The following is a 15,086-nucleotide window of genomic DNA, read 5'->3' as shown; positions in this document are numbered from 1 at the left end:
CCCAAATTTGTTTTGTTTTTTTAAATTAAACTTTTAAAGGAATTATTGGGATTTTCTTCATGAAGGTTTTGCAGATTTTTTTTGGTGCCTGTAAATAACAGGAAGATTAAAGTTTCCCACCCAAATGCACCAGTGACACCCATGTTTAGACCAGCACCCTAAAAAAAGATACTGCTTGCCTTGATTTTTTGTAAGTTGTAGCAACCTCTGACATGTTTGACCCACAGACTACACCAGGTTAAAGATGAGCTTTTCCTCTTCAAAACATTTAAACCTTAATGACTGATAGCATAAACAAGTGATTTAAGTTATTTAAAAGGAAGTGTGTAATGTAGTTAATTACCATAAATTTGAACACAAGTTTAAGTTAGCATGTAAAAAAAAAAAACTTACTCACTCCAGTTAGTTTCTTCAGTGGTCCGTTTATGAATTTCTTCATTTAATAGTTTTTAAGAAACCGATGAAACAGTTAAACTCCCCCACAAAATATGCATTTAATCAGTGTCAAACATTTTCATTAGTATGCATTAATTTCTTTAAATACAATGTTAGACATTCACTGGCATTAGTGAGTGGAGCTTAAACTTTGTACGCAACTGAAAAGTATCCCCAGATTCCTTGCTTTAGTGGAATTTACCTGTAAAATTCAGGATTCTCATTTCTAACAGTCTGAACTGCTCAGTATGGACAACAGGACTTGAAAACTTGTATTGAGCCAATTTAGTTACAACCTGAGTTTGGTCTTTATTTATCTTGCAGTTAACTTTGCATTATGTCTGAGTTCTTATTTGGTTTCAGACATGGCAGCTTTGGAGCAAAGTGCAACAGCAATACATTCCTCACTGACTGGAGGCTTTGAACTCCAGTTTACTCACTGCACAAACAGTCTGAAATGCTACACCGTTTCCTCCACATCTCATTAAACTTAAAGATGCAGTTGCAGAATTTAAATCAGTTGTCTTCAGCATTACCTCCGAGGAAACTGGTCAAGACTCCAACTCACTTGAAGTACTGCGACTGAAGCACTTTAGCACGCCGACAGAAATCGGCGTTTTGAGTGAAAGAATGCTTCCGTACAAAATGCAAGATAGCTTTTTATTACACTAAAGTGTGTGGTGCTTACAATTATTTTCATCAACAAAACAGGTGTGAAATAAAGTACCAAAACCTCAAACATCTGTTGATATGATAATGACATCTGGGCTGAAGATGTCCCACACAGGACTCGTGTAGATGAGCTACAGAGCAAAGTTTAGCCGAGATGCTGCTCAGATGATGTATTTGAAGCTGAACGTGCTGTCGCAGGAGAGACGCTTGCCTTTGCATCTGCCACACAAGTCCTGTCTGTGGGGTCGCTTGGGATCGACGTGCCGTTGTGTTAGCGCACAGCAACAGCGTGCTTTGTTGCAAGTCTGAGGAGAAAGGGGGGAAAAAATAATAATAATTAAAGCTGGAAGCAGTGTTGATTGGGTCCTCGCATCCTTTATGCTGAGCAACTCCAAGCAGATTGGAGCATGTACAGCAGGGGTATCAAGATCCGTTCCTGGAGGGCCACTATCCTGCATGTTTTAGATGTTTCCCTCTTCCAACACAGCTGATTCTAATGATCAGGCTCGTTATCAGGCTTCTGCTGAGCTTGATGATAAGCTGATCATTTGAATCAGGTGTGTTGGAAGAGGGAAACATCTAAAACATGCAGGATAGTGGCCCTCCAGGAACTGAGTTTGACACCCCTGATGTACAGGCTAGTTAGACAGCACTTCCTGTCCATCCACCAGGTGGCGCCATCACTGACTGCATTTTGACCTATGGATATGAGAGCCGGACTCTGATCACACATGTAAAGTTTGAGACAGATTGGAGCATATAGAGGCTAGTTAGAGAGCACTTCCTGTTTTGTGGCATAATGTTAAATTTCTGGGGGCTGGCATTTCCACACCCTCAGATTTTTGGAGAGCATTTTCATAACTTGATCACCCATGCCTGCTGTACATCCTGGCCAAATTAGAGCTCTGTCAGAGTTACCCTGATTGAGTTTAGTGTGCTTGAAAATGTGCAAAAATTGGTTGAAAATCATCCAAAACATGATACATAATTCAAAATGGCCAACTTCCTGTTGCATTTTGGGTATGGTTGTCAATTACATTTTTGTGCATCTTGAGTTGCATATGCCTACCTAATTTCACAACTGTAGGTCACATGCACTGGCCGTAGTAAATGTTTGAAATTTTCCACGCATACAATTCTCCTAAAATAAAATTTTTTGCTGGTCCTGAAGTGTGCAAAATTTCACAGAATAGGGCTTACGTGACATGTGATGTCCTCAACACGGTACGGGTTGAAGTCCTTTTGGCATTTCCTGCAGTACTGTTTGAAGTAAACCTAGAACACATACACACACCACTGGGGTTACAGCAGGGGTCTCTTAAAATGCACCACTACACATTCAAGTAATATATATTTTAGCCACTAACAGTTTTACAGAAGGCTCATCTAAAAAGTATGACATGTATGAAATGCAGTCAATAATAGACCTTTAACAAAACCTCACCTTGTTGGTGCCCTGAACACACCACACATAGGCACTCTCCCATCGCAGATTGCATTCTCTGCAGTGATAATATCCATACTTCTGTTCCAGAAACTGACAAAAAGGCAAATTCGTGAGTTTGTTCAGTCTCCTGCAGTATTATTGCCACTTTCCCCCCCAAAAGCTCCCCCCTTTAAATTTGACTGTTCCATATGTGCTCTCAGATTAGTTCAAATTAACTGTCCTCATACCACATTGGTGCAGATGAGAAAAATCCAAGTAGATTAGATGAAGATTGTCATAATTGAAAATTTCAACTGTGCCACAAATGACTTTCAACAAAATCAGACAAAAACCACAGGATCAGTCTGGTGATACCGGATTGGCAGTAAATTAGTAATTTGATACACAGGTTTTGTTTATCACATTGTTCATGTGACGCATTTATATCAAAGTGAATTTAATGAGGGCAGGGTTTAGTTTAGTAGAATGAAACTACTCTTTAAATTTTATTAACTGCTATATAATGATCCTACTTTGAAACAGTGAAAAATGAAAATCTGGTAGTTTAAAGATTTAATGTTTTGTGTTTTATTTTGAAAATATAATTTATGCATTTTGTTTGTATTTTTCTTAGCCATCTTTGAGAAAAAATATCAATGAATAATAATTGCAGACATCTAACATTTTGAAGAAGCAAAACGACATCACGATAAAAAAAAAAGAAATGATGTCCAATGGATCAAAAGAAATATTTTGTCGATCTCGTCCACGATGGGAGCTGCAATTTCTCTCGCTATCACTGTTCAAATGTTATGAGTAGAGATGTCGCCAACTATTATTTAGCAACTACAGATCTCTGCACTCTCATTTAATCTAGTCAAAATCCTAAGTCAAGATATCAGATAACACTTTGACTTAGAGGTCCACATTTAGAAGTCTACGATGTCACTCCGACTAGTTGACACTTTAAGAGCTCTAAAAAAGGAGAGTGTAGATCTCTTGAAACTGAAACAAATTCAAGATATCTTTAACTAGAATTATGACTCGTCAGAACTGTAGATATCTTAAACTAATTCATCTTAATTCTGTATACATCTGTAATAAGGAACCTTATACTCATGAATAGCAAACATAAAAAGCAACTCAACTTTTTTAAAATTTTCACAATTCATAAATGCCATCACCAATCTAAAAGAGGCAGTTTCATTTCACTGAAACGCACCATAATCTGAATGAAAGTCTACACAAACATAAGTGATATTTGTCCATGTTCTTGTTGGCTAGGATTAACTGAACTACAGATATCTGCAATAGATATCCTGCATAGCTGTTACATGTTAAACTCCTGAGAGATTTCAAGGTTCTTTCACAGAAAATCTATTGTAGAATTCCTTAAAAATCAAAGATGGCCGGTTGTTTTCTCTGCGTGTTGAAACTTTGCGCATGCGCAGTATTAGCATTACATTGAAAAGGGAAAATTGGGCTTTAATTGTATCAAACTTCAAAAGCAGTTTTTTGACTCAGATTTGATTAGTTACTATATACATGTAGTTCCATGTCCCTGTAAACAAATATAACCGTTATTGCTGTTTCAGATAAAGTTTGGTCTTGTTATCCTGAAATAACCGTTGGAGGGCGTAAACAAGATGGTTGCCGGAGGACTAGCTCACCTGGAAACGGACCCTGGACCTGCCCTTTGACTCCTCTGCAGCCGGCTGTCCCTCCCCAGTCTTCCCCTGCTGCTTGGTCCTGGTCTTTTTGTTCTGCTCTGGAAGCTTTAAGGCCTTTCCGTCCTCACTAGCCTGGCTGTCTTCGTCCTTCTTCCCCTCGGTGACCCCCGCTGGCGGGTCACCGGGCGGCTCCGTGTCGCAGGTGGCCTCCTTGTTGTTGTTTTCATCCACCAGGAAGGAGGTGACGCTCCGGTACGCTATGGGGGAATACACGGCCAGGGTGCGGGGGTAACGCACAACGCCCGTCACCTTGGGGCTCCCAACGCCCCCGGGCGACGAGGGTTCCTGCCCTCTCTTGCGCTGGAAGTCCCGCTTCATAGCCAGCAGGGTCCGCGGGCCGATGGAGCACTGCACCGAGGCGTCCTTCTTCGGGTTGACCTGCACCGCCACATCCTTGGTGTTCGCCTTCCTGAGCCTCGGCGTGAGTTTGGGATTTATCTGGGATAAGATGGACTTCAGCCGGGCGCGTTGGTGGTTGTTGAAGGCGTCAGAAGAGTCTCCATAGTGGGAGAGGTAACTTTTGTATTTCCACCCCGCGTCCCTGGACCGGGGGTATCTGCCCAGGTAGGGGTTGTAAGATGAATAGAAGTAGCTGTCGACTGGCTCCTCACCATACGTAGCCATTTTGTTCAACCAACCAAGCCTACTGATGGTAACTATTTAAATAGATGGGCAACAGGAGCGCTCCATCAGGCCTGATTTGAGCCAGGTGTGACAGGAAAAACACGTGACCAAGGTGTGCAAGTTCAGTTTAGTCACTTTAATTTCTCTGGATACAGTTTATAATATACACATATGATACAGTTTGTTCAGACTGTGGAGCACAGATATTGGTTTGGCACAGGCTTGTTTGGAAAACTACACAATGCTGATATGTTTGTTGTATGACTTTTAGCCTCAAACACACACACACACACACACACACACACACACACATAGAGCTCTGAAACTGTTCTGATGGTGTGATTTACTGATTAATGTACCTTTGACTATATGTACCAGCAGCATTTCCAAACATGGTGTATTTTTATATCTCTACAATAGTCATGAGTGTTTAGGCTGAATGAATTAAGCTTATGATATGAAGCACCTCTTTTAAAGCAGTCATACTGATGATAAACATTCTGGGTTTCCCTGCATAGTGTCCCATATTCTCCCTGTTTTCCATTTTTTTTCTTATGAATGACAGCAATCAAAATGATGAATCCACCTGCAGCTCTTATTCTGCTCCCCTACATCATTCTTTTTTTATTATTTGAACGTTAAACAGGAGTAGGATCAGGAGGACAGGGGTCCAGCGTGATGGAGTTTGGGTTGCTCACTGTCACCGCACCATAAGATGCGTCAAAATCCTCATCCTCAAACCTTTGATATGTTATGTCCGTGTCCTCGCCGTCCACCATGGGGTCTGGTTTGTGCAGGACATTTTTCCTGTACATCCTGTAGACCAGGATGAAAATGCCAGCCTCAGCTGCTTGGAACAGGGCGTACAGTAGGGGAAACATGTACATGCCCCCCATCAGCTGAGGGGGGAAGGCCAGCTTGAGGATGGCGGTGCAGAGCTGCACATTCTGGCACCCTGTCTCCAGGGAGACGGCCCGGCGGCTGTTGGGAGGAAGGTCAAAGAGCACAGCCAGGCCATAACCTGCCGCGTAGCCGCACAGAGGCATCAGGATGGCCACCACGTAGACAGAAGGTGGGATGGTGGAGAGCAGCTCTGGCCCCAGCATCGCTCCAGTCAGGATGAACAGCAGCACAAGGGTAACCAGCAGAGACCACAGAGAGGCCTACAGACACAGAGGAGGGGTTTAAAGACACTTTTACATGCCATATTCCTCCTTTCTTTTAAGAATGTTTTTGCTATTTATTATTATGCTTTCTTTTGTTGTTGTTTTTTTGTTCTTTCCTTATGTTTATCATAAGTCTAAAGGGTGCCATAAGTTGTTAGGATTCCAGCCTCTCTTTCAGCTCTAATTGAAACTGACTTGTCTTTCCAAACAGGGCTGCATCAGAGCATCTCTGCTGCCTAATGTTATTGTCTGCTCTAACTGATGTGGCCCTCCCTTACGGGTGGCTTTTATCATAAATGGCAGGGAGGAGCTCTTCCTGACACTCTGATGTCATTCTTCCTGCGGTCACTATCTCCCCTCTGCTGAAGACAGGCACTGAAAAATACGCAGTGCGCTTTTGCACAAAGGTGGTCCCTAACCAAAAGTACTGCGCGTCCAGCTGACACGAAGTCAGTGATTCTGAAAAGTAACTTTGATAAATTACTCACTTGACATTACCTTTAAAACAATGTCGGCCACACGCGTGTAACGGTACCGAAGCATAACTCCCAAACCAATAGGGATGAGAGTGCTGCACAGAGTCAGGATGATCGCCCCGAAGGGCATGAGGTTGACCACAGGTGTGTTGATCCAGGCCCGGCTGTAGATCCACAGACAGAGCGGCATCAAAACGAGCGCCAGCAAAGTGGAAGATATGGTCATGATGATGCTGGAGAAGAGAGCAGAGACGCGCTGTTACAGGAGTGTAAAATGTGCGTTATCTTTCTCTTTTTTAATTATTTGATAATTTTAGCTTAAATTTGATAAACAACTCACTTTGAGAAAGCCCGCAGGACGTTAAAGTCGTGCGTAACTTTTACATATTTCCTGTTATTTCTGTGCGTAATATTCGGGCATTTACGCACAGAAAAAACGGAAAATGCAATTTTCAGTTTGACACGATAACTCACTTCACGTCATGTATGAGTGAGCACAGTACCTTAGATTCATCTCTCCGTGCACCAGCAGAGACATGATGTTTGATAAGTTCCCTCCAGGACAGCAGCCACACAGGAGAACGGCCATCGCTGCCACATCATCCAGAGAGAAGGCTAAAGCCAACAGAAAGGCCACCAAGGGCATGATAACGAACTGACACACCAGAGCCAGCAGCACCCCGATGGGTCTGCGGATGTGTTGCCCGAGCTGGCTCACCTCCACCGTGCAGCCCAGCCCCAGCATAGTGAAGCACAGGACCAGTCCCACGAATACATTGATTCCGTGGCTCAGCGGGGAATCCCAGAAGGCAGGCATCAGGTGAGGGGATTCCGTCGGGGGAGCGGCCATGAACTCCGCTCCAGCGGCATTCCTGGATGCTTCAAGAAACATGGCACCGCTGGCGAGTCCTAATCCATCCAAGACACCGACCTCTGGAGAGTCCACAACTTGCATCAAAGTGTCCGATAAAAGAAAGTCCATAAGGACAGCATTTTGCGCCCTGCCGCCCAGCAGGCTGGAGTTCTCCATGGCGCAACAGGAGGACAGATGATCTCCCCAGTCGGGTTCTGCCTGTAGGTGTTGGTGCGTAGTGATTCCCCTAGTGGCACACTAGCTCTAATAGGAAACTACGGGGGATCCAGTGGCCGGAGCATGTGATGGTGCCATGGCACTGATGGTCTTAAAGCGACTCACTGAGTCAGACTGGTGCCACAGTTTTGCTCCGCGCTGCTGCTGGAGGGGAGTCTGCACACGGTCTCCTTCAGCACGACTGAATGGGCCAATCAATAACGCCCAGGCTGCCCTTTTATACTGCGCTGCCCTCCGTATTGGAGGAAAGGTCCCGAAAATATCAATATCGTCAGTTTTCAATTTGGAAAATTAATTTCAGTCTACAGTCCTGCGATTTTTATCCCTCATGTTATGTAGAAGTATGAAGGAGATCATCTCGATGTAGGGGAAATGAAGACAGATGTTTTTCAAGGTTGAGTAAACACAGAATGAATGCATGAATGAAAACTGTGCTGATCTTTATACTCGTGCAGCAAACTGTGAAAATCCGCAAGCATGTTTCTTTTGATGGTAGGGCTGTTTTTTTCATGAAGAGTGCATTAGGCACGAGCTGTGGTGTCAGACTTTATGCTGCGCAGGTCTCATGTTTGGTTTAGTGGATGATTATTAACATTCTTGCATTCTGGTGATTTTTTTATGCATCATTTTGTGCCTTTTCTGCTTCATTCTGCATAGTGGAAATGTCATGTGAGAACTCTAAATATAAAGGAATATAAAGTTGTAAAGACTTTAAATTTCACTTCAACACGAGATAAAATCATTTACTTTAATTACTGATGTCAAGTTTTAATAAAGTTCATGCTACTTTTATAAAATGATGAAAGTGAATCAATTGTATTTCTGTGATCTGTGTTTGATTTCTGTCTTTTCTCCGGTCATCCAGATGTTCAGAGGGAGCTGATGCCACATCTGGTCCAGCCGATGAAGGTCTTGAAGTTCTCTGACTGAAGATGGTCCTCTGACTGGATTTAAGGTTCAGATGCTCAGTAACAAACTCCACCAATGAGCCAACAGGGAAGTTTTAGGTTTATTAAATGTTGCTATGAAGGTGTCGCTGTTTTTCTTTGTGAATGCAATGTGCTCCAACTGAAACTTGAATTAGAACTTAGAAGTAAATCCTTCCATCTGACAGGATTTAGTTGCATTAATAACCTCAAAAAATTCAAATTTTTATTCCAGTCTTGGTTGGAAATAGAATCCCTGTATTGATTCAGGTAAAAACTGAACTTCACAGCATGCTGGAGCAAAACAAGCAGATGAAAAGTGTGATAGTGTTGGATTGTCAGACCATAATGTTGCAGCTCAAAGCAGCTTTTCTGTCTCAGTTCATTCTGACATTCAGCTCTGAATCAACACAGCAGATCCAGTTGATGGTGATCCATGCTGTGGAAGTCTCACATCTCCTCATTTAAAGACACTGTTTATTCACCAACACTTTATTTAATAGAAGTCCCATCTAGGTTTTATGAGGAATGTGATGTTTTAATTTCTCTGTGAATAACTGCAGTCTAATGGAACAGCTGGAGTTGTAACATCTGTCCTGGTATTGATCATGAAGTACTGATCAGAATACGTTTTATTAGCATTCATCCCTGAAGTTTTACATGAAAATCTTTACTTGTGTTGTGAACTTCGGTATGAAGCAGAAACTTTAGCGTTGCCATGGATACATGAGTGCTAAATTTTGTCCATGTTTCCGTTTTTTGGGAATGCCGTCCAGCAGATGAGTTTGTTTTTACTGACAGCCAGCATTCAGTCTGAGATATTAAGAATAAATAAATGTGGAAATGAACAGATTCTATTTTTATTTATTCCTACAGCCAGAATGTGTAGGAATTTAGTCTCACAATCACAGACAATAAATATTATCTGAAAGTCAGGTTATTGTTGTTTATCAGCACGATACAAAAAGATTCATGTTATAAATATTCCAGTTATCAGGATTTATGTAAATTTACCTCAATAATATGAGTGTGTGTGTGGGGGGGTGCTGCTGGAGCCTATCTCAGCTGACTCGGGCGAAGGCAAGGGACACCCTACACAGGTCACCAGTCTGTCGCAGGGCTACATATACAGACACACAATCACACTCACATTCACACCTACAGACAATTTAGAATCATCAATTAACCTCAGCATAGTTTTGGACTGTGGGAGGAAGCCGGAGTGCCCGGAGAAAACCCACGCATGCACAGGGAGAACATGCAAACTCCATGCAGAAAGATCCCAGGCCCACCCCGGGATTTGAACCGGGATCTTCTTGCTACAAGGTGAAAGTGCTAACCCAACCTCAATCCAGACTCCTCAAAATGATGTTTGAGATTTCTGCTGCTGTTATTTGTTTAGTCCAGACTAAATGACAGAAATCCACAACTGTAATTTTATTTCAGGACTCGGTTATCAAATGTCAAAACAATCCATGTGACTCTAAAAACTCAGCAGCTTTACAAACTCGAAGATTAAACTCTCCACAAAGATCCAAAATAAGTCAGACTTCTACATGAGAGCTTTAGTCATTCTTCATCTACTTCCTGAAAAGTTTGGTCAATAAAAAAGACAAAAACTAATATTTTCAGCTGAACTAAAGACAGACTTTGTGATTTATCTGCTCACATGTTGTGTTGTTGTAAACTTACTCTTTCAACCCCCTGGGAACCACTTTTGTCCTGTTTTTGTGTCGCTCCTCTGTGACCCAAGATAGCAAGTCATAATGTTTTTTGAGCAACACACCATACTGTGACATCTTTACAGTGATGGTTCTACTATGAAACCAGTTTGACATGTTCAAGCATTCTATAAATTTACTTCACTAACCCAGCTCTCTGGGCTTCCAGTAAGCTGTGTTCCTATTGGCTGTCCAGGTGGCTGCTCGGTGTTGTCAGGAACACCTGAGGCCCCATCCACACGAAGACAAAACGAGGTCTAAACACGTAAGTTTCTTGCAGAATCTGCGTATCATCCACACGAAGACAGCGTTTTGGGGGTCTGTAAATGATCATTTTTGAAACCAGGTTCCAGAGTGGAAAGATTTTGAAACACCGTATAAGCGGCTCCGTGTTTACTGGCTATCCGCTACTTTTCAGATACGCTTGCGTCATAGTTTTGTATCTTCATTGACACGCATGCGCCACACGCGGCAACGAAGCTAGTGACCCGACTATCCCTGTTGCAGCAAAATCTCCTTCTTCTCAATCACCACCGAGTTAAACAAACAATTATCGAGGACACATTACGGCACTAATATATGATGTATATGAAGGCTAACTATGATGTTTTCTAAGAGACATACTATGCTACTCTGTTTGTTCTGGCCCTGGGTCGCTGCACTCCTCCTCTGGTGTTTTCTGGATTGTACTCAGCTGCATGCCTTCGTCCATCCGGCCTCTGTTGACTCCTCCCGCCTGCCGTCTCTGGAGCTGAGGCTGGATTGGATCAGACCAAAGTACAGTCCAATCACGACGCCAGCTGCCTCTCAAAAGGCTCCTTCATCTGGTGACACTTCCTCTGAGGGGAAGCTGAGCTTCAGCAGAACTTTGGAGATGTGGTTCCAGTGGTTAGTGGATGTGTGGGGAGATAGAGAGGGACCTTTGAATTGTTCAGAAAGAAAAACAGGGAACCCATTGGTGGTTTTAGTTTAGGGTGCTACTGCATTGTGTTGTGGGGTTTTAAGAGGTGAACAGGAAGAGTTTTTTGTTGTTGATGATCTTTTACTTTGTTCCTGGTTGGAATGCCCATCAGTGTCAACGTGAAGCTCACTTTTAGTTCTGTTTAGTTATTTTTATTTGACTAACACCCATTTTCTTTCTATGTTGTGTTGTTGTAAACTTACTCTTTCAAATAAGTACTCGCCTAACCCTCTGGAAACCAGCGTTTGGCCTGTTTTTGTGTTGCTCCTCATCTACTGCAGACAGCCGGGACATAACAACGTTTTGTGGACCATAGGCTACATTATGATGTTTTTAGAGTGACATGCTATACTACAACGTTTTGAGAGCGACATGCTATATTATGACGTTTTAAGAGCGACATGCTATATTATGACGTTTTTAGAGCGACATGCTATACTGTGACGATTTCAGAGCGACATGCTATATTATGACGATTTCAGAGCGACATGCTATACTATGACGTTTTTAGAGCGACATGCTATACTATGACGTTTTTAGAGCGACATGCTATACTATGACGTTTTTAGAGCGACATGCTATACTATGACGTTTTAAGAGCGACATGCTATACTATGACGATTTCAAAGCGACATGCTATACTATGACGATTTCAGAGCGACATGCTATACTATGACGTTTTTAGAGCGACATGCTATACTATGATGTTTTTAGAGCGACATGCTATACTATGACGTTTTTAGAGCGACATGCTATACTATGACGATTTCAGAGCGACATGCTATACTATGACGTTTTAAGAGCGACATGCTATACTATGACAATTTCAAAGCGACATGCTATACTATGACGATTTCAGAGCGACATGCTATACTGTGACGATTTCAGAGCGACATGCTATACTGTGACGATTTCAGAGCGACATGCTATACTATGACGTTTTAAGAGCGACATGCTATACTATGACGTTTTTAGAGCGACATGCTATACTATGACGTTTTTAGAGCGACATGCTATACTATGACGTTTTAAGAGCGACATGCTATACTATGACGATTTCAAAGCGACATGCTATACTATGACGATTTCAAAGCGACATGCTATACTATGACGATTTCAGAGCGACATGCTATACTATGACGTTTTTAGAGCGACATGCTATACTATGACGATTTTAGAGCGACATGCTATATTATGACGATTTCAGAGCGACATGCTATACTATGACGTTTTTAGAGCGACATGCTATACTATGACGATTTTAGAGCGACATGCTATACTATGACGTTTTTAGAGCGACATGCTATACTATGACAATTTCAAAGCGACATGCTATACTATGACGATTTTAGAGCGACATGCTATATTATGACGTTTTAAGAGCGACATGCTATACTATGACAATTTCAAAGCGACATGCTATACTATGACGATTTCAGAGCGACATGCTATACTGTGACGATTTCAGAGCGACATGCTATACTGTGACGATTTCAGAGCGACATGCTATACTATGACGTTTTAAGAGCGACATGCTATACTATGACGTTTTTAGAGCGACATGCTATACTATGATGTTTTTAGAGCGACATGCTATACTATGACGTTTTAAGAGCGACATGCTATACTATGACGATTTCAAAGCGACATGCTATACTATGACGATTTCAAAGCGACATGCTATACTATGACGATTTCAGAGCGACATGCTATACTATGACGTTTTTAGAGCGACATGCTATACTATGACGTTTTAAGAGCGACATGCTATACTATGACGTTTTTAGAGCGACATGCTATACTATGATGTTTTTAGAGCAACATGCTATACTATGACGTTTTAAGAGCGACATGCTATACTATGACGTTTTTTGAGCGACATGCTATACTATGACGATTTCAGAGCGACATGCTATATTATGACGATTTCAGAGCGACATGCTATATTATGACGTTTTTAGAGCGACATGCTATATTATGACGTTTTTAGAGCGACATGCTATACTATGACGTTTTTAGAGCGACATGCTATACTATGACGTTTTTTGAGCGACATGCTATACTATGACGTTTTAAGAGCGACATGCTATACCATGACGATTTCAGAGCGACATGCTATATTATGACGATTTCAGAGCGACATGCTATACTATGACGATTTTAGAGCGACATGCTATACCATGACGATTTCAGAGCGACATGCTCTTCTGTGACGATTTCAGAGCGACATGCTATATTATGACGATTTTAGAGCGACATGCTATACTATGACGTTTTTAGAGCGACATGCTATACTATGACGTTTTTAGAGCGACATGCTATACTATGACGTTTTTAGAGCGACATGCTATACTATGACGATTTCAAAGCGACATGCTATACTATGACGATTTCAGAGCGACATGCTATATTATGACGATTTCAGAGCGACATGCTATATTATGACGTTTTTAGAGCGACATGCTATACTGTGACGATTTCAGAGCGACATGCTATATTATGACGATTTCAGTGCGACATGCTATATTATGACGATTTTAGAGCGACATGCTATATTATGACGTTTTAAGAGCGACATGCTATACTGTGACGATTTCAGAGCGACATGCTATATTATGACAATTTCAGAGCGACATGCTATACTATGACGATTTTAGAGCGACATGCTATATTATGACGATTTTAGAGTGACATGCTATACTAAGACGATTTCAGAGCGACATGCTATACTATGACGATTTTAGAGCGACATGCTATACTATGACGATTTCAGAGCGACATGCTATACTATGACGATTTCAGAGCGACATGCTATATTGTGACGATTTTAGAGCGACATGCTATACTAAGACGATTTCAGAGCGACATGCTATATTATGACGATTTCAGAGCGACATGCTATACTATGACGTTTTTAGAGCGACATGCTATATTATGACGATTTCAGAGCGACATGCTATACTATGACGATTTCAGAGCGACATGCTATACTATGACGATTTCAGAGCGACATGCTATACTATGACGTTTTAAGAGCGACATGCTATACTATGACGATTTCAGAGCGACATGCTATACTATGACGTTTTTAGAGCGACATGCTATATTATGACGATTTCAGAGCGACATGCTATACTATGATGATTTCAGAGTGACATGCTATACTATGACGTTTTTAGAGCGACATGCTATACTATGACGATTTCAGAGCGACATGCTATACTGTGACGATTTCAGAGCGACATGCTATATTATAACGTTTTTAGAGCGACATGCTATACTATGACGTTTTTAGAGCGACATGCTATACTATGACGTTTTTAGAGCGACATGCTATACTGTGACGATTTCAGAGCGACATGCTATACTATGATGTTTTTAGAGCGACATGCTATATTATGACGATTTCAGAGCGACATGCTATATTATGACAATTTTAGAGCGACATGCTATATTATGACGTTTTTAGAGCGACATGCTATATTATGACGATTTCAGAGCGACATGCTATATTATGACGATTTCAGAGCGACATGCTATACTATGACGATTTTAGAGCGACATGCTATACTATGACGATTTCAGAGCGACATGCTATACTATGACGATTTTAGAGCGACATGCTATACTATGACGATTTCAGAGCGACATGCTATACTGTGACGATTTTAGAGCGACATGCTATACTATGACGATTTCACAGCGACATGCTATACTGTGACGATTTTAGAGCGACATGCTATACTAAGACGATTTCAGAGCGACATGCTATACTATGACGTTTTTAGAGCGACATGCTATACTATGACGATTTCAGAGCGACATGCTATACTATGACGTTTTTAGAGCGACATGCTAT

General features: G+C 41.7%; 2 protein-coding genes across 2 annotated transcripts; both read right to left on the bottom strand.

Moving 5' to 3' along the window:
• Position 1: 1 nt before the first annotated feature.
• On the bottom strand, positions 2-4,887 carry zar1 (zygote arrest 1). Its single transcript, XM_022199490.2, has 4 exons — positions 4,204-4,887; positions 2,552-2,644; positions 2,308-2,382; positions 2-1,412 (listed from the first exon to the last, which is right to left on the bottom strand). Exons 1-4 carry the CDS (start codon positions 4,885-4,887, stop codon positions 1,269-1,271), a joined length of 996 nt encoding a protein of 331 aa, XP_022055182.1. The 3' UTR covers positions 2-1,268.
• A 121-nt stretch (positions 4,888-5,008) lies between these two features.
• On the bottom strand, positions 5,009-7,895 carry slc10a4 (solute carrier family 10 member 4). Its single transcript, XM_022199489.2, has 3 exons — positions 7,033-7,895; positions 6,552-6,762; positions 5,009-6,050 (listed from the first exon to the last, which is right to left on the bottom strand). Exons 1-3 carry the CDS (start codon positions 7,557-7,559, stop codon positions 5,526-5,528), a joined length of 1,263 nt encoding a protein of 420 aa, XP_022055181.1. The 5' UTR covers positions 7,560-7,895; the 3' UTR covers positions 5,009-5,525.
• Positions 7,896-15,086: the final 7,191 nt, after the last annotated feature.

This window comes from Acanthochromis polyacanthus, chromosome 4 (genome assembly GCF_021347895.1).
Source record: "Acanthochromis polyacanthus isolate Apoly-LR-REF ecotype Palm Island chromosome 4, KAUST_Apoly_ChrSc, whole genome shotgun sequence".
Classification (NCBI taxonomy): Eukaryota; Metazoa; Chordata; class Actinopteri; family Pomacentridae; genus Acanthochromis; species Acanthochromis polyacanthus.
Note: the sequence above shows the minus strand (reverse complement) of the source record. Positions and strands in the feature narration are given on the sequence as shown.

Coding starts and splice junctions, on each gene's coding strand:
- zar1 (XM_022199490.2), bottom strand. CDS start 4,887: ATGGCTACGTATGGTGAGGAGCCAGTCGACAGCTACTTCTATTCATCT. Junction 2,645..4,203: donor GGTCCAGGGTCCGTTTCCAG/GTGAGCTAGTCC, acceptor CCTTTTTGTCAG/TTTCTGGAACAGAAGTATGG. Junction 1,413..2,307: donor TTGAGGACATCACATGTCAC/GTAAGCCCTATT, acceptor CTTTCTCCTCAG/ACTTGCAACAAAGCACGCTG.
- slc10a4 (XM_022199489.2), bottom strand. CDS start 7,559: ATGGAGAACTCCAGCCTGCTGGGCGGCAGGGCGCAAAATGCTGTCCTT. Junction 6,763..7,032: donor CACGGAGAGATGAATCTAAG/GTACTGTGCTCA, acceptor TCTCTTCTCCAG/CATCATCATGACCATATCTT. Junction 6,051..6,551: donor TGGCCGACATTGTTTTAAAG/GTAATGTCAAGT, acceptor CTGTGTCTGTAG/GCCTCTCTGTGGTCTCTGCT.